The sequence below is a fragment of the Lepisosteus platostomus genome, chromosome 10, assembly GCF_059453375.1.
Source record: "Lepisosteus platostomus isolate fLepPlt1 chromosome 10, fLepPlt1.hap1, whole genome shotgun sequence".
In the NCBI taxonomy this organism is placed as follows: Eukaryota; Metazoa; Chordata; class Actinopteri; order Semionotiformes; family Lepisosteidae; genus Lepisosteus; species Lepisosteus platostomus.
This window is the reverse complement of record NC_142620.1, coordinates 124,291-142,961: the sequence shown is the minus strand read 5'-3', so window position 1 is coordinate 142,961 and position 18,671 is coordinate 124,291. Positions and strand designations below refer to the sequence as shown.

The following is an 18,671-nucleotide window of genomic DNA, read 5'->3' as shown; positions in this document are numbered from 1 at the left end:
TTGCCTTATGGAAGACATACTGCATTGTTGAAATCATTTCCTCAATAGTTAGCCCTGGCATTTGATGTACAGGTACTTTTTAACTATGTGCAAATATTTTTTACTTCTGTTTGGTTAACTGTAAAATAATTTAATAAAATAATTTAGCTTGAGAAATGGTATCAGCTTAAGAATGGAAATTGCATTAAATTAAATGTTTAAGAGTACACTAAGACCTCTAGAGTGAATTTAATGAGCATTTTAGAGCAAACTCTCAAAATATCTTATTTCTTCACTTTATGTAATGTTCTTGTGTCAATTTTTAGTTCAGTTGTAGCCTAATTTGTGTATTTGTGTTTGCTATAAAAATGTAAATATGATAAAGTCAGAAATTGTACAAGAAAATAGTTATCAGTGCAGTTCTTCATACTGCAATTCAAATTAAATTATGTGACCTATGGACCTCTAGTTCTATGGTTGGAAACCTATCTGTAAATAACCAGGAATTATTTTCTGCAGTTTGCCAAATTGTAACATCTGGTACCACCTGTGATTGATGGACAGTATTGTATGAACTTATAAACAAATGGGATCCCATTCTGCTACTTTGAATTTATTTTTTTTCTTTTTTAGGATGACATGGAAACTTCCAAATACGTTTGCAGGATGTGCCTTGCGCGCCATAAATTTTACAAAATTAACAAAACCAGTCTGTAAGTGTTTGCAGTTTTCCTGGTATGACAGTGATTTTGCTGAGTCATTAGTCCCCTTATTTCTGTCCCCTTCCTGTCTCCAGAGAGCCATCTGAGTCAGCACCTTCTGAGGGCTCCCAGAAGTCTTTACTCACTATTTCCTTTCCTCGCTTACCAATGCTTTCTCGTCCTTCTCTGCTTAACAAAGGGTGAGCAACCAACTTTCATAAGCACAAACCCTTCCTCTCCATGATATTGTCCATGCTATTTTATAGAGAACATCTTATTTTCTTGACAGTGCCGTAGAATTATGCGATTGAATAGGAATGCAAGCTCCACTATTATACACCTTAGTCTTTGCATAGTGAAAATACTATCCCCTAATTCTCCAGTTGTATTTTCTGTGCTTTATGCAGCATTGTCAGATTTTATCTTTAACAGTCGTCTGGGGCTACAGAAAATTATATATTTTTAGGACTTTCAAGAGTGGCTGATTGATATTTTCTGCTTTACAGACAAACTCAGAATGCTCCAGTTAATCCTGTAAGAAGGAGGTCTTCAACAAGGATGTCTCTGGTATGTTAATATACTGGCAGAAAAAAACTATATGACAAAGAGGTTAATAAATTCATTATATCTTCCAATTAATTTTTGTGATTCATGCGTTGTATTTACTGCAGACATACATTATTTAAATGAAAACATGACAAAGGAAAATATTAAAGCATGTCTTGAAATCCTAAATTGCATGTTTATTTTGTCCATTGGAACAAGTATTATATATATGCAGTGTTAAGACACGTCAAGCAACCGTACATTTACAACAAAAAGTAATTCTGTTCATAAACATGGGTGACACAATTTATAGAGTATTTGGGTATGGTGCATACTTTGGGGTGAAATGTTCCAAAAGAGATGTTGCACACTGCTTTAGAAGAAATGCCATTGTTAAAATGAATGCAACATTAAAGTTCTGATCATAATGTTAATGGTAGGACATGTACAGGATGAACACTGGTAAGGATTCCTCTAATTTCTTGCAGCTGTAGCACCAGGACACTGCCAAACAAACCACTGAATCCATCCATCAACATTCATGAGTGACTTTATGATTTGAAATAACACCTCTTGCAGTGTTGTGAGGTCTGAGATGTAGAAATTGTTTTGTGAATGCTTTATGTAATAGAGGTTTAAATATTTTATTACATATTCTGTATCTCTGCAAAACACCACTTTGGCATTATGTTGATTTTCTGGAAAGTATGCGCTCTTAGCCTGATCTCAGAAGCTGAGCAAGACTAGGGCTGGTCAGCAGTAGGATGGGAGACGCAGGTTGCTGCTGCAAGTCGTGTTGAACCACAATTTCTAAACCACTTTGGGGATTGGATACGACATGCTGTGGGAGATGCCATACGTCGTAAGACATATTAAACTATGATCCTGAGTACATAATCATTAAAGGTCACTGTTCATTTTCTGTGAATTTGAACATCCCAAATAGAATTTGCTCTACTTAAGCTTCCACCTTAATTTAATTGGAGAAGATGTTCCACACTTCCGTCCCTGATCTTCTGTGCAGAGGGGCTGTTAGGGTTCAGCAGGATGAATGCAGAACTTCAGTGGTGGAAGAAGTGAGTCCCCACTTATATGTAAAGTGTTTTGGGAACCTCTGATATCCCACGAATTTGTACCAATTTTTCGAAAAACTTGTTTTTACTATAGTGGGATAATTTTTTCATTAATGAGCATCCTATTGTAGGGGGTAGAATACACTTTAGTGTAGCCTATATCCAAGCATCCTACATCGTCTACAACGTTCTTATTAAGGATTTTGCTATTATGAAGTCCGCAAATGTATACATATTTATAGAAATGCAAACCTGTATTCTGCTGTAACAAGCAGAATTTGTACCTAGACCCTAATACCTCTTCCATGGTTAGTAACCGCTCATTGACAGCATTACACCACCAGCAACATCAGTGCAGCTCCTCCTGTTTATCAGTGTCAGTTTTCTAGTGTGTGTTCATTTAAACTTTTTAATAAAATCTTAATTTTGATTCTTAATAACCAAAGCTGTGTGCTCTTAATTTATTCTTTAATGAATTTACCAATGTAAAAAGTTAGATTATATTAAAATAAGGTTTCATTAAAGAAAGCTTTTGCAAGTTTTCTTAGAGTGTTTATATTACTTTAAAAATCTTAACTACTGTACAATATAAACATCATTTGACATATGAAAAGGTCTGTTAGGTTAACCAGAATTTAAAGGTCAAAGTATCATAAATATCACTGTTGTCATTGCAATGCTTTTGTACTACACAAAATTAAATTATTGGTAAAGTATGTTTTCTTGTTAGTACATACTGGTATTGGTAAAGGTATGGTAAAGTGTGGTTTTTCTAGGATTTGGGAACCAATCTGAGCGATTTACATAATCTTAGGAGAATGAATTTGTTCCATTAGGACTGTGAAAAAGTAAATACACATTTTTGTTAATAAATCAAGGGATAACTGTAGTTTAGATTTTGAGCGTTTGTTGAATTAATTGCAATGTCAAATGGTTTGCCTTTGAACTTTATCAGATTAATATGTTTTAGTTCATAACTATTTGATATATCAGATCAAACTAACAACCAAGTATATACATGTATTCAGTGGTGGAAATGGAAAGCAACTACAATGTAAGTTGAGAGGACTGGCTAATAGTGTTATTTAATGAGGCATGTAGAGAGAAAAACGATGATTTAGAGGTGCTTCCTTTACTCTGTAACAAAAATGAACTATAACATTTTACTTAGGATAATACTTAAGCGCTGATTATTTTAGAACTGTAAAATCCTAAAACTGAGGTAAGCGCAAATCAGTATACTGCCAAAATGCATCCATGTGGATTTAAAACCTCAGCAGTTTGAAAATGGCAAGCCAATCAGACATGAGAAAGAGGGAATTGGCTTTTTGGTGACTTTGTAGTATCTAAATTGTCAATTCAAAGACTAGATAAGATCAGTTCTTGATAATTAAAAGTCTACATAAAATCTACCTAGGTTTTGAATAGTTAGTGCCTGGAATAATAAACAACAATCTCCACTAACAACAAAGTACACTAAACAATTTGTTACTTGAAGCAGCACAATCCTAATCATGAGTCAACAGTTTTCAAAGCTCATTTCAAGCAAGAGCTATTCTAATCAGGCCATGTGTAATAGTGCTTATCTTCTTTATGTAAGAGGAATATCAGTGAAGAATGGGCAACCCAAGACCCAAGATTTACTGCAGCTGATGTACAACAACATACCAGTACTTTAGAAAAGTACAGTTGTGTGTGCACACAGATGTCATTTTTTTATTATTTTGTTGAGGTGAGAGCTGTGTTTGGGTCTCATGTTAGCTTATTGGTTACCAAGTGTGTAGCCAAAACTGTTCAGCCTGGTAGTGGGAGAGTATATAAATATTAATATCTATGAGCCATGAGCCAAGGTACTGCAGAGAATAGAATTGTGAAATAAGGCTGAATGTTCTTTTTTCTAGAGTACAGTCCAGCAGTAAGTTTTCACCTTCTTCTGGCTTGAAGAACTTACACACAGTAGTGGATGATAAAATAAAAAAATGTTAAATTACTTTTTATCTTCTTTTTAAGCCAAAACCCCAGCCTTACATGATGCCTCCACCTCAGGTACACTACAATGGACACTACACCGAACCCTACACATCGTCTCAAGGTAATCTCGTCATCCCTAATTGGCTGGTAACAGGCTGTTACATAACATCAGGTTTGCAGGCTCACTCAGGATGTGTCATTGGGTACAATGTTGGGTTCAACAACACTCATATTACCTTTAATGGTAATTTGGGATTACAATTTATTGTAGACGGCAGCATCTGCTGGACTACTGACTATTCAGGGGCAGATTGAGAGAGCACACGTTTCAATTGTACTGTTTGATAATGAACTGTATAAAATTGTTTTGACACCGTGCCGGTTTGTAATTTTTTACAGTAGTTTGTAATGGTTGGATTTGGATGTTTTTTTTCTAAAACAGCTCTGTTGATTTTTGTTTTTTAAGATTGCTTTTTATACAATATATAGTTTATGTTAATTTTGTATGCAAATAAATGTAACAATACTTTCTTGGTTACCATATTTGAGATCATATTTTTATATTTAGGCATTTAGGAAACCTTATTCTGCAGTAACAAATTTCTTTTTTCCCTACAGACAATCTTTACATTAATAATCAGAATGGATATTACTATCACTCTCAGACAAGCTTGGATAGGTCTCCTCATGAGTACAATGGCAGAATTAGAAATGGGAGTGTCTATAGTGCACATAGCACGAGCTCTCTCAATAACCCACAGCATTACATGCAGCCGTCTCCCATGTCTTCCAACCCCAGCATAACAGGAAGTGATGTAATGAGGACAGACTACATACCTTCTCACCGCCATAGTGCTCTGATCCCACCCTCCTATCGGGCCACCCCCGACTACGAAACTGTCATGCGGCAGAAGAACCGGGAGATGATGCAAGAAGATCGACAGAGCCACTCAATGAGGAACCTCAACATTGGCAACTCGTATGCTTACAGTCGTCCTGACCCTTTGGTATACAGTCAGCCGGAGATTAGGGAGCATGCCCAGTTTAACTCTCATAACACCAACCAATATCCTTTCCACCTCAATTACAGTTTCCATAGTCCCTCTCCTTACCTCTATCCTGCTGATAGGCGACCAGTGGTTGGTGCAGTGAGTGTTCCTGAGTTGACCAATGCTCAGCTCCAGGCTCAGGAGTACCCAACTCCCAACATCATGAGAACACAAGTTTACCGCCCACCCCCCCCCTATCCTTATCCTCGGCCAGCCAACAGTACACCTGACCTCTCTCGCCACTTGTACGTCAGCAACAGCAATCCGGATCTCATCACAAGGCGAGTTCATCACTCTGTGCAGACCTTCCAAGAGGACAGCCTGCCAGTGGCACATTCATTGCAGGAAGTGAGTGAACCCTTGACCACTGCCAAGCATGCACACATGAAGAAGCGCAACAGCATTGAAATAGCAGGGTTGGCTTATGGCTTTGATAGCATGAAATTGAAAGAGAGGACTATGTCAGCTTCTGCTGCTGAGACCCCACCTCCCAGGGTGACAGCTTTGGGATCACAGGTTAACGTGTTCCTTGAAAAAATAAAACCAGATGACTGCAACAGTAAAGAAGACCTGCATTATGGACACAAGAAGTCCCTCTCAGATGCAACCATGCTGGTACATAGCAGTGGAGAGGAGGAAGAGTTTGACGATGAAAATGGCAGGCACACACCTCAGTCCCAGGATGCTACTGGTAGCGTTGAGCAGCATGTAGCCTTGTTGGGTCAGTCATCTGCTGACCCTGTCTCTTGTTACCCTTATAATGCTGTTCCCTCCCTGCCAGGGCCTCTTACTTATCAACCGCACCCTCTCGTGCGGGAGCTGGAGACAGATTGGCTGCCTAGAGAGGGAAGCCCTGTGTTCTTGGTCATTGATGGTAGGCCTCAGAGAAGGGAGGAAGGTGTGCTTTTGCCATCCATGTCAGAGTCGGACCTTAGCTGCTCTGTGAGGCAGAAGGCCAAGAGAGACTCTGCCAAAAAGAGACCTAACTCTGATGTACCACCTGGGAAAAGAAACCCTGCGGAGGGACTCCCTCCTCTAGGAGTAAGTACATTTTCAGCTTCTTTTTAAGTTGTAAACTATTTTTCCTGCAGTTGTTTTGCAATAAAATTGGTTTAATGTAAACAAGTATTTACACAAGACAATAGAATCATTCTTTCAATGTCCTTAAAAGTCTTAACCATTAATAATAATAATCAGAAAAATAAATACCAGTTAGTGCTTTATTCATTTTTACCTGAAGTGTAAAGACAGATTCTAAGTGAATAAGAGTTTGAGAATATTCAAACTTTGAGGTTTTGATAATTTGATAAAAGTAAATGCAGTAATAAATTATAAACAAGCACAGATGGCAATTATGGTTAGGTTAAATAGTCTGACACACTATTATCATTTTGTGATAATGGAATAATGTTATGTTACTGAACAGAATAACTTTTTAAGCTGTTTGTGTGTGTAGGAGACGCTAAAGAACAAAAAACAAATGTTCTTGATGAACTGAAGGCGTTTCTTGTTTACATTTTGAATTTGTTAGGATCCTCCATTTGTTATGCTGCACTTTAAATTTTCTTTTTTGTGTCATTTAAAGTTTTTTTTTTTGCATGCAGTTTCTGTGGTAAGGAAGTACAGTTGTTAACATTGTTGCCACACAGTGCTTGAACCCCAGGTTCAACTCCTGGGGTGCTATCTGCGTAGCGTTTGTGTTCTCGCTGTATTCGCACGGGTTTCCTCCAGACACATGAGTAGGTAAATGGTGGTCCTGGTGTAAGTGTATGTGTATTTGTGTCTATTTGTGTGACTACCCTGCAATGGAAAGGTATCTCATCCAAAATGTGTCTTGCCTTGTGCCCTCTGCTCACCAGGATAGGCTCTGGATATTGAATAAAACATTGGATGGCTTTTAGTATCTGGCTTATTTCATGTACCTTTCAAAAAAGGTGGCATCTATAGTTTTGTTAATAATAACATCCTTTCATACATGTGGTAATATTATTAGTGTATTAAAATATATTTCAAAATTGTTTTAAGTACATTTGGTGCACAATCAGTACTTTATTTCCAATAAGATGTTAATTCCCTTGACCCTACACTAGACAAGGCTGTTAGGAAATGGGTGGATAGATGTTCATTTTCCATCACAAATTCATTTTTTTTGATGATCATGCAAAGTCTTTGTTCTAGAGAAGAAGTTGTTTTGTTGATTGTTGATCACCAAGGGTGATTCGAATACTGTTATATCTTATTATTGTTTCTGAAATTTATGGGCTGCATATCACTGCCAAATCCCCAACTGTAGCTATTTTATACATATATTTTTCTATAATTATATTTATAACAATAAAAGTATCTACATTGTAATTTTTGATTAATTCACAATGCAGGGTGAAAAAGCTTTAACCTATTTAAAGATAGTCACCATTTTTTTCCCATAATCTACACCACATGCCTTACTTATTTAAACCTGACGGCAAAAGATTTGCAGTTAGTATCTGCTCCTTTTAGTGTACAAGTTTGACAACGTTGGTGCTAGGCTATGCAAAGTATTTGAAAGATTTTAACTAGGAATACACGTAAATGCAGTAGGATTCTTTGTAGTTTCTGGGTGTGGGTTTTGCATACCAGTGTGCTGTACCTGTGACAGAAGAATGCAGTATGACAACAGGGATTGTGTTGTACATTCTTGACATTTGAATCCTATTGCAAGTTCTTTTTGTGGCACTTGTTACATTATGCTTAGGTTTGGTTGGTGTATACGGATGTCTTCATCTTAGTTCTGTGTTTTCAATGTTAGGGAATGAAAAAAGGAAATAAATCTGATATCAAGAAAATGGGCCCACTGAAGCTGGCAGCTCTGAATGGACTAACGTTGTACAGGATGACCATACACGATGACAGTAAGGATGAGCCTGAAATGGCATCGAATGATGAAAGGGTATGCCTTTTTGTGATGTACGTTATGGGAAACCTAGCTCATTATTTCCAGAATGTCATAGCTATTTATGGTGTTTTTATGTGCTGTATGTACACATGTATTCTGAAGTTTTTTTTGGAAGTGGGAGAGAACGGATGTTACTTGTACATATTAAATTATAGAATTTTAGAGACTGTCATGATTGGTCAGCTTAAGTGTTTTGTTCCATTGGTGGTTTTAATAGCGTAAATTCTTAAAAATGCTTAAAAGTACCCTAATTATTTTATTGTGAATTTTTTTATGACTTTTAGTGCAAAATTTTGGAGGAGAGACTAGAGAGAGGCATGGTTTTCACAGAGTATGAGCAGGTGCCCAAGAAGCGAGCGAATGCAGACTGCTCTGTCGCCCAGCAGCCCGAGAGTGCTGAGAGGAATCGCTTCCAGGATGTGCTGCCTTATGATGACACCAGAGTGGAGCTTGTACCGACCAAAGAGAACAACACAGGCTACATCAATGCTTCTCATATCAAAGTACTATTAAAATAACTTTCAGTAACCTCTGTAGTATGGTGTGAACAAACACAGATGATGTTTGCTCATGACAGAAAAAAATGTACTGCATTCTACATAAAAATACAGTTCTCATTTCGTAGGTCAGTCTTAATTGAGCACTGCATTGTACCGGGTTTATTGTACAAAATACGGAAACAGTAACTTTTATTTTTGTAATAGTTGTTTTCTTACATATCTGAATACCACAGAATAAACGATTGAACTACTGCTTTTTTGGTAAAAAATAACCAGTCAAGTTTGTATGTCAAGATCTTGAATTTTTAATAAATATTTCCTGCTTTCAAAGGTGACTGTAGGAGGAAATGAGTGGAATTACATAACTACACAGGGTCCACTACAAAATACCTGTCAGGACTTCTGGCAGATGGTATGGGAGCAAGGAGTTGCTATCATAGCAATGGTTACAGCAGAGGAGGTAAGTTTTCTGAAGCATTTCAACTCCTCTTTCTTCAAATTTAAAATATCTTTTACACAAACAGAGTTTAAAAACATCATTTGCTTTCCTGTTCTGATTTGAAATAAGGCAGTGGCACCTAAACCTTCCTGTTTATTTCACAAGCAAAGGATATATGTTTAAATGTGTATATATATAAAACTGAGTATACCACCGTGTATATAGTCATGAAAGAAATGGGTGCAATAGGAAACTGGTGTGTTAAAATAAAAGAACCACCTGATCATAATGTAATTCTTTTTGCTAATATTATAGGAGGGTGGCAGAGAGAAGAGTTTCAGGTACTGGCCCCGACTTGGATCAAGGCATAACAGTGTGACGTATGGAAGGTTTAAAATCACTACACGATTCAGGACTGATTCAGGCTGCTATGCCACAACAGGCCTGAAAATTAAGCACCTGTTGACCGGCCAAGAGAGGACAGTTTGGCACCTACAGTACACTGACTGGCCAGATCATGGCTGCCCAGAAGATTTCAAGGGATTTTTAGGTGAGTGTATCTGTGCTTCTCTTTCCATGCATTAGTGTGATCTGACCAACTATCTGTCCAATTATCTGTAGGACTGTCTATATCCACATTATACATCTTAACCCTTTTAGTATTCTCCAGATTTATCAACAACACTATTGCAATCACTTGCAATCTTCATTCAGAACACAATAGTTGAGATAAAAGACTGCACCTTGCAGCCTCATTCATCTGCAGCCATTCATCTGACTGGCCTCTTGTCTGTCCCCAAGCTCTTATACATTCTTTGGGTGATGGGGCCATCTCTTACTATGCCCCAAAGCTCTGGAATTCTAGCCCCAAGGATATTGGTCATTGTTCCTCAACATCTTCAAATTCAGGCTCAAACTTTTTTTAAAAAGATTTACTTTATATTTAAGTTAGTCTATTTACCCCTTTGCACTGATTACATTATAAACCTTGGTTTCTTTGTTAATTTTATCTTCCATCTTTATTGCTGTTTTCATTTTTAATTTTTTTTTTTAAAGTTGTTTTTAAAGCTGCTATATGAAATATTTATATCATACAATGAATATCATACATTGGCTTGCAAAAGTATTCACCCCCTTCCAGTGATGTCCCATACTTAACATTTTAGTGTTTGATTTTTCTTTGCAGTTTTGCTTAATTTAACCTTTTTGACCATTTAAGTTTTAATTAAAATATTATTTCTACAAAGTGTATTTGGAATTAAAGAAAACATTGAAAGGAGGTGAAATCTTTTGCAATAAACTGAAATGTGATATTGTAATAATCACTATTGCATACAAAAATAAAATTTAAAATACTAGGCTGAAAAGAGAAGAAAAGAAACACAATGTTTCGGCTGTGGAGTCTTCTTCAGGTGAAGAAGGCTGAAGAACCACCTGAAGAAGGTTCCTCAGCTGAAATGTTTCTTTTCTTCTCTTTTCATCATGGAATAGACCTTTTCTTGTTCATTTTCAGCCAACGCATGCTGACACAGCTACTTAATTGAACTACAATAAAATACTAGTGTAATAATGGAGAGCTATTACATGCTCTAATTGTTTAGTCTTGTTAATTGTGTGTATCTTTCAAATTCCAGCATACCTGGAAGAAATTCAATCAGTACGACGCCATACAAACAGCACCACAGACCCTAAAAGTACTAACCCTCCTGTATTGATTCACTGCAGTGCTGGTGTGGGAAGAACAGGGGTTGTAATATTATCAGAAATTATGATTGCTTGTCTGGAACACAATGAGGTATGTGGTTGCAAAAAATTGAACATTTTTCTGTGTAAGTGCCATAAATAGAATTGCAGATAGTAGAAAAATAAAGTTAGTGGCAAATACAGGAATAGCAACAATGCATGGATATCTTGAAAAGACTTAGATTGGTCACACATGTAACAGATGCTCCTGTTCTTGAAAAGAGTAGTTATTCACAGATGTAGCAGGAGCATAGATTATACATACAGTATGTATATGAGTAAGTCTGAGTTTTAAGGAGGTGCTGGTGAATGGGCTGAAGGCTTCTATGTCCTCACCAAAGCAATATGAGGAAGCAATAAAAAAAGTGTGGAATTTAAAACAATGGATGGAATTTATTTGATGTTGAAGCTTTACAATGCATTGATAATACTTCTCCATTAGAATTATTTGTTCAGTTTTAGTTTCTGTCATAAAAAAAAACTGTTATAGCATTGGAGTTAAAAGAAGAACAGGAGTTCTGGTCTTAGGGGTTGTCATATACAGATCAAGCCATTCAAAATGCATGATGAATAATGTAGCATAAGGTGGTATGCATACCACATTGTCCCACACTTTTTAAATAAATATTCTGTTGCAGGACTGCACTACTTTGTAAAACCGCCAGGTGACTCAGTGAATGCTTAACATGGCGTGTGGAAGTATTTGGCCTCTCACATGAAAATACCTTGTTTTGAATCCCGGTCAATGCTTTCTTTAATTTGTATACTGCTTTTACTTGTATTAATTTTATACTGTATATTACAGTATTTTAAATATTAATATTGAAAAAGAAAGTAGGTCTGTAGCAGTAAGAAAACATGGTAGACCTTGCAGAAACTGCATAGTGTAGATGTGTATTGAGTCTGAGGCATTATAGTTAGTTGTTGAAGATGTGTACAGCACTAGAATAAAAGCTGCTCATGGGCCTAGTTGTCCAAAATAGTTTATTATTGGACCCATTAAATGGGGGGGCTGTGTATAAAAAGGGCTGTGATTCCTATAAGGTTCACCCAATAAAGACGTAATTACCCTCGAATTAAAGCGACATTCTACACTTTAACCTCATAGTCATTGTTTTATTTATCCAATGTGTTGGCATACAGAGCCAAAACAGTACAAATTGTGTCACTGTCCAAATGCTTATGGACTGCACTGTAACTTAATGTAATTTGCGCATGTGGCACATTGGGAATGTAGTCTTTGTTCACATTTTAAAACTTTGTTAAAGTATGATATAATTGGTATATAAATAAACATTATACACAGTAAATACAGCATTGTTTTAAAGCCACTAAGGTACAATATGTGTGAAATATATTTTTATAATCAAAATGTAAAGTTAATTTCTTTCCTGATTACTGTAGTGCTAAAATGTACATTAAAACAAAATATACATTTTCTTAATGTGGATATAAACCTGAAAGAGGCACTTCAGATTCACAACAATCTATGATAATAAACTATTTTTTTATCTGGCTAGAGCAAAGTGATGTCCTGCACAATGAAATGAAAGATACAGTACAGTCAGGCTGACAGATTTTAAATTCATCAAGCAAAATTAGCTGTTTAAGTTTGTCAAAATGAATTGTATATATATGATTAATTTTGTAAAACAGCACTTCTTTCTATTTTAATTATTTTAATATTTAATATACTGTAAAACAGTTTAAAATGTATATAAATATCTAAACAGTAAGCAGTTTAAATTCTATAACTGGAAGAGGATTGTCCCTTAGCATTGACTGGAATTTGAAAACAGGTGTTTTCTGGCAACAGCCCAACTGCTTCCACACTCCACGTTAAGCATTCACTTCTTCACATGGCAGTTTCACAAAGTAGTGCAGTCCCACAACTGAATATTTTTACAAAGGGGCATAATGCTGCATTAAATTGTGGTATGCATGGCACATTGTGCTGCATTATGTGGCCTGCATTCTGAATTCATACATTCAGAATGCAAATTAAGTTCTAAATTTAATTAAAAAGTCAATATAAACATAATGATAATTAAATTGTTAGAGATGTCATAATACATTTTATTATTAGAGAACAAGTGCTTATTTCAGATTTTAATTAAAAAAATATATTAGACATTTCAAACTGAAAAGAACCTGAAATTTAATAAATATTCTAATTCAATCTCTATAGCTGACCTAGTGGTTATTTTATTTACAATTAGTTTAATTTACCATAACACTTCAGAGTGATGACGCAAGAAAATAGTTACAAACTGATCCAAAGCCATATGAGCTTGTCCTTCCTTAGTCAAGAGTGAAAGTAAAATTCCAGCACAATGCCAGCATTCTTGGTGATAGGTGAGCACTTAAGTACCATACCTATGCATCGCTTGGGTTGAGCAAGAATTATTACAATGCATGTAATATGTTTCATTGTCCATCTCAACAACAATGACAGCAAAACATAGTAAAATTGACGTTTTGTTAAGATATCAATTATCCCCATGGGTATGGATAAAGTATTTTGAATTAAATTGATATTGAATTATAATATTTCATTAATCTACCAAATGAGCAAGATGTGTAGAATGGCCTCTTATTTGTAGTCTTTTCTGTGTTCTTAAACATGAAATTTTTATTTGTTTTAAGTAATTGTTGTAATTCTTAGTAATTTAGTTTTATATATTCCTTTAATCACTCACATGTAGAAATATACGTTTTGTTTAGATTGCTTATTTTACACCTAATCTAACTTTTTTTTTCAGATGCTGGACGTCCCTACTGTTCTAAATAGACTAAGAGAGCAGCGTATGATGATGGTGCAGACTGTGGCACAATATACTTTTGTTTACAAAGTGCTCATTCAATTCCTAAAAAATTCCAGACTTATTTAGTTTTTTTGCATCACTTTGTGATCCGAAGAACAGTATCTTTAGTCAACAATACGGTTACTTTGTTGACGTGACATGATTGATGTGTCTTTTTTAGAATGCCATTTGTTTGTCAGAGCAGTACTTTGTTTATATGTTTAGCAAGATAAAAAACTTGGTGTCAAGAAATCATTTTTCAAGTGTCTGTGTGTTGTGTAGACACTGAGTTGCAATGCTACTCAAAGCCACTTTATTTTTTCTGGAAGTATTACTGATTGTTAGAAGGTCTCTTGCCGTCAATGAAGGAAGTACAGTGCTCATTGGTCAGGAAATTTTGGAAATGAGAAAAGATTACAGATCAATGTGCCATTAATCAATAACCTGGAAGCAGTATTATTTTCAGATTTTGGGTTTAGGGTTTTAACATTAAGAATGGACTTTTTTCCAGCACTTCTGTATATAGACAATGTTTTGTCAGTAGTGTGAATATTAATTGCATGACTATCTTTAATTTTTATCTTTATTTGCTTTTAAGTAGTTTTTAGCTTTGTGGAAATCAGAGTGAACTAACAGGCTTTTGGAATCTGTTAGAATTATTTTGTTGAATGTTAGGTATGGGAGGTGTGAAGTAATAGTTTTTATGTTGTTTTCAGGAATGCCACTCAATCGGTAGAATATTGTCAGAAGCCAGCTCTTTGGCTATGTGACTGAGTACTGAGTACTTTTCTCAGTTAAATTATGAACATTCTTTGCAATGGGATTTTTATAATTGCTCCCCCCAGTCCAGGAAGAGTATGTCCTCTGATTATCACTTTTCAAAGGGTTCACTTGTAAATTACATTGCTCCCAAGATTTTCAGAAAAGGGGCACATTGGTTGAGATGGCCCAATGATTCATGGCACTATGGAGAGGTGTTTGTACATAGCATAAAGTAACACAGTATCTTTTTGGGTTGTCCTTACCGTAAGTTTTATGAAAATGAAAGCCAAATACTAGCTGCATTTGTTTAGACCTAAATCATCATTAATGGTAGATTCAATTCATTATCATAGTAGTGAAAAACTCACTTGAATAAATTAAGCATACTTTTAATTGGTTGTAATTTTTACAGTTCCTGTAAAATGTTTTGAAATGTGACTAAAATCTAAAAGCTATGAAGATCTTAATAAGTGTACTTTAAATCTGTATTGAAGAAATCAGGAGAGGCAAATTTCCTAACAAGTGGAATGTATAATTTAATAAAATGCACTTTATGACATATTTCGCATATAATTAAAAAAAACTACAGAATTTAAGAAAATACAGAAAGACATTTTCCCTCAAAGTTACTTTTTTAAAGTATAAGGGGGTAAACTGTGAACTTTGTCAGTCAATACTATGCCTTCTGAAACAAAGAATTTACTTTTGTATTTGTTTTTTAAATTGTACAATTTTTTACAGGTAGTATCTTATAGAACAGTAATTTGGAAGATGAGTAATTAAGAGTCTGGGGTCCAAACACCAGCTAGATGACTTCCCAAGTGGCTACCAAAGGAAAAAAAATATTTTTGAATGTTATTTAAGATGCTGCTGTAATTCTGGCAAAAAAACATAATTGAACATCTAGAAATCAAAAAGAAGACTTGTGTGTTTATTTTGTGTTGTGTATCTACATATTGCAGCAATGTTATTTAAATGCCAGGATTTTTTTAATAGTAATATTTAGTGATTTTATAAATATATTTAGTATTATTATAGTGAAACAGCAGTAAAAGCAGATATTTGTTATACCCATTAAAAGATACGTTTTTTTTATTTTTGATGTTCTGATGTATCATAAGCTATATAATAATAAGCCTCATCTTTATTTTTAAGCCTTGATCATACATGGGATAGTTAACATTTGCTTGTCTACTTCATTCCTTTTTCATATTAACTTTCCGAGATGTCCTTACGCCTTTGTCAGTTTACTTAGTCGAGCAGTTAAGACCTGTTTTCCATCGAGGGTCATTAACATTTGTATGGGAAAATGGGTTTTCCCTAACTTTTAATAACTTTTAATAAATGTGTCAGCTGAAAAGTGCATTTTTTTCAAAATTGTTAAAGAGTGACAGTTAAACTTGTCATTTTTTAAAATTTGATGTTATTTATGCAAAATATGTACTGTCTGCATTTATGAAAATAATATCCAAAGTAATGTACAGATTATATTTACTTTTTTTCCCTGGTTTGCTAGATATCTAGTTTACTAGATACCCAGTTTTGCTATTGGTATTTCTGGAGCAATCTAGGTAAAGTATCTTCTCGGAGATCTAGTAAAGCAGCAGTGTCTGGAGTACAGAGCCTTGAGATATGGAGGTAAAAGGAGATTTTTTTAAATGTGGGGGTGGTACTAGTTATTAGTGTTTATCAGTAATAGGGATGGAGGAATTGTATTTATGTACTTAAGGTGGAAGACTAGAACTTCAAAAGAGGAAAGGCAGATTTTCTTTACATACTGTAGCAGCTCCAGTAAAGCCTAGAGTTGTGAATAAGCAGTCTTGTGAATACATCTCTTAATCTGATAGAAATATTGCTCTCTACTTTGAGATGGTTTTGCTGACAAATACAACTTATTTATTAACTCTGCATTCATATCACGTTGAAACGTTTCTGCAGTAAAATGTCTGCTGCACTTACTCGCTTGTACATTGCTTTACATTAGTCATTACACTGACTAGTGAGTAGGAATAGGTGTTTCATATCAAGAACTCTCTCTCTCAGGCCAGGAGTTTGCGACAACTATGGCGACCATACAGTACTTTTACTAAATTAACGACAACATGCTTAAATCTGAAATTTATTTATAACCAGTCTGAGAATTTGGGATTGCAGTTTCCCTTTAAATTTGTACGGACTAGTAATATCTTCTAGTATCCTCATTTTACTCAATAGAGAGTATTAGGTGACTAAGATGATGAAGTGTTCTGTAAAGTGTTATTTGAAGTATTTTACTTATTTGACTTTGTTTCAGAAAAAAATATTGCAACTATAATTGTTGAGAAATGCTGCGACAATGTTCTTTAAGGCATATTGGTTGTTCTAGTGTTTACTATTCAGTGCTAAGAGTAATATCAATTATAAGCAGTGAAAGTCACTTATGCATTGTAATTATGAACTTTTGAATAGAACAAAGTGCAAGTGAACAATTATACTGTTTTAACATCTATTTGGTTATTAGTTTTTAATATTTTTCAATTTCTGTATACCACTTTTATTTGGGCAAAAGTTTAAGTGATGCGTAAGAATTTCAGTAATACAGGTAATCGTGTCTTAGCAATGCACAGCACTAAATTAATAATATTAAATGATTACACCATACATAAACATTCAGTGCATGAAGATGGAGTTGCACCTTTGACTTGGACTCTTCTGACTCTCAGACTGTTTTAGGTTAAACAGTAAGTCAAAAACTGATTCCATTGATGATTTCAAGTTTTACAAGGGAGCTTTACCTGTGCAATGAAGGAAGGTGGAATTGAAATGTATTCAGTTGCCTAAAATGAGTCACGTGACCAGTTGGCAATCTTCCCTAAGACTCCATCTTTTTACAGTATTATTATTGTAATTTGATGCTTTTATGCTACCTAAGTTAGCAATTTGTAAAGCAATGTAAAAATTATAATGTGCAAAAAATGTAAAGACCTGTCTGTTTCGACAAATTTGGTTTATTATAACTATGAATAAACATTTCCAAAAGTTTTTTTGTGGTCATTTTTATATTTTCTTTAATATATGAATGCTATTTACTTTTCCTTAATGGCATCGGTGGTGACATCCTTAGGCAGTTGCAGTACATGTAATCACACATCCTGCTTATTTTAAGTAAGCACGAGATCTGAAATAACACATCAGTTTTTTTTTTGTTGCATTAGTGACATCTACAATGAAGGAAACTTGTAGCTGCCTTTGTCACAAGTTTTTTGTATTCCCTAGAACCAACAATGCACATACAGGCTGGCACAAGACAGTTCGGTATAATTGTAGTTTAACTCCTCTAACAATGTCGTGAACTATTCATAAAGGCACTAGCTGAAAACAGTATCAATAATGTACACCCAAGAACAAATATTTGGACATCACAGGCCCTAGAATCTGAAAAAAAAAGTCCCAAAGGGAAACAAAATCCATTAGTACCACTCTCCCGAGTAAGCTCCATCCAGTAACCTGAAAGCCTCCTTCTGCCACACCTAAGAAAGAGACAAAACTTTGTGTAGTCTATTGATTGCCAGTCTTCTTCTCTCCATACCTGACAGTCCTGGGCAGTATCTCATACTGGTACTTTAAATACATTGGTTACATTGCATTGAGTACAGTGGGTGCATTGAGTGAGTACATTAGGTGCATGACGTTTATGAGGTGCTTATTACGTATTGGGTACTTAGGTACATTGAGTACAATGAATGCAGTGGGTATACTTGATATAAAGGGTAGTCTGGTTATACTGAGTACATTTAGTACATTGGGAACAATCGGTCCATAAATGGTTCTTGTAACCCTAACCCTACACTTGCCTGAAATAAGTGCTCATGACAATACAGTTTAAGAGTATTTTTCAACTGATTGAAAATTTGTCTAAAACTGATATTAAAGAAGACACATTTTAAAGATCTTTAATAAATGGTTTTGAGTCTTTCAGATATTTTTTGGATTGAGGAACATTTTCAAAATAATGAATGTAGTGATATCATATTTGCTCAGATAGGTTATGGTTTTGGCTGTGTAGCCTTTTTCGGGTGTGAGAATGGGCAGACAGCAAAGATTATATAGCGTAGGAGAACAAAAGCCGGGGTAGTGGAGGAGGCTGGAGCAGGGGAGAGGCAGAGTGGCCAATCAGGTAATGCGAAGTC

At 35.2% G+C, this 18,671-nt stretch overlaps 1 protein-coding gene across 3 annotated transcripts in view; it reads left to right on the top strand.

Annotated features, from left to right (window-relative positions):
* Positions 1 to 17,523, top strand: part of ptpn21 (protein tyrosine phosphatase non-receptor type 21) — a 28,713-nt gene extending 11,190 nt beyond the window's left edge. For 2 of the 3 annotated variants that reach the window (XM_088647360.1, XM_088647361.1), the window contains exons 10-20: positions 613 to 692; positions 776 to 880; positions 1,187 to 1,247; positions 4,310 to 4,391; positions 4,889 to 6,360; positions 8,108 to 8,248; positions 8,539 to 8,757; positions 9,086 to 9,214; positions 9,509 to 9,743; positions 10,828 to 10,988; positions 13,699 to 17,523. In XM_088647360.1, the coding sequence (XP_088503486.1) occupies positions 613 to 692; positions 776 to 880; positions 1,187 to 1,247; positions 4,310 to 4,391; positions 4,889 to 6,360; positions 8,108 to 8,248; positions 8,539 to 8,757; positions 9,086 to 9,214; positions 9,509 to 9,743; positions 10,828 to 10,988; positions 13,699 to 13,827 (2,814 nt within the window). In that variant the 3' untranslated portion in view covers positions 13,828 to 17,523. The remainder of the gene's footprint in view (positions 1 to 612; positions 693 to 775; positions 881 to 1,186; positions 1,248 to 4,309; positions 4,392 to 4,888; positions 6,361 to 8,107; positions 8,249 to 8,538; positions 8,758 to 9,085; positions 9,215 to 9,508; positions 9,744 to 10,827; positions 10,989 to 13,698) is intronic. The other variant, XM_088647362.1, reaches the window with a different exon arrangement.
* Positions 17,524 to 18,671: the final 1,148 nt, after the last annotated feature.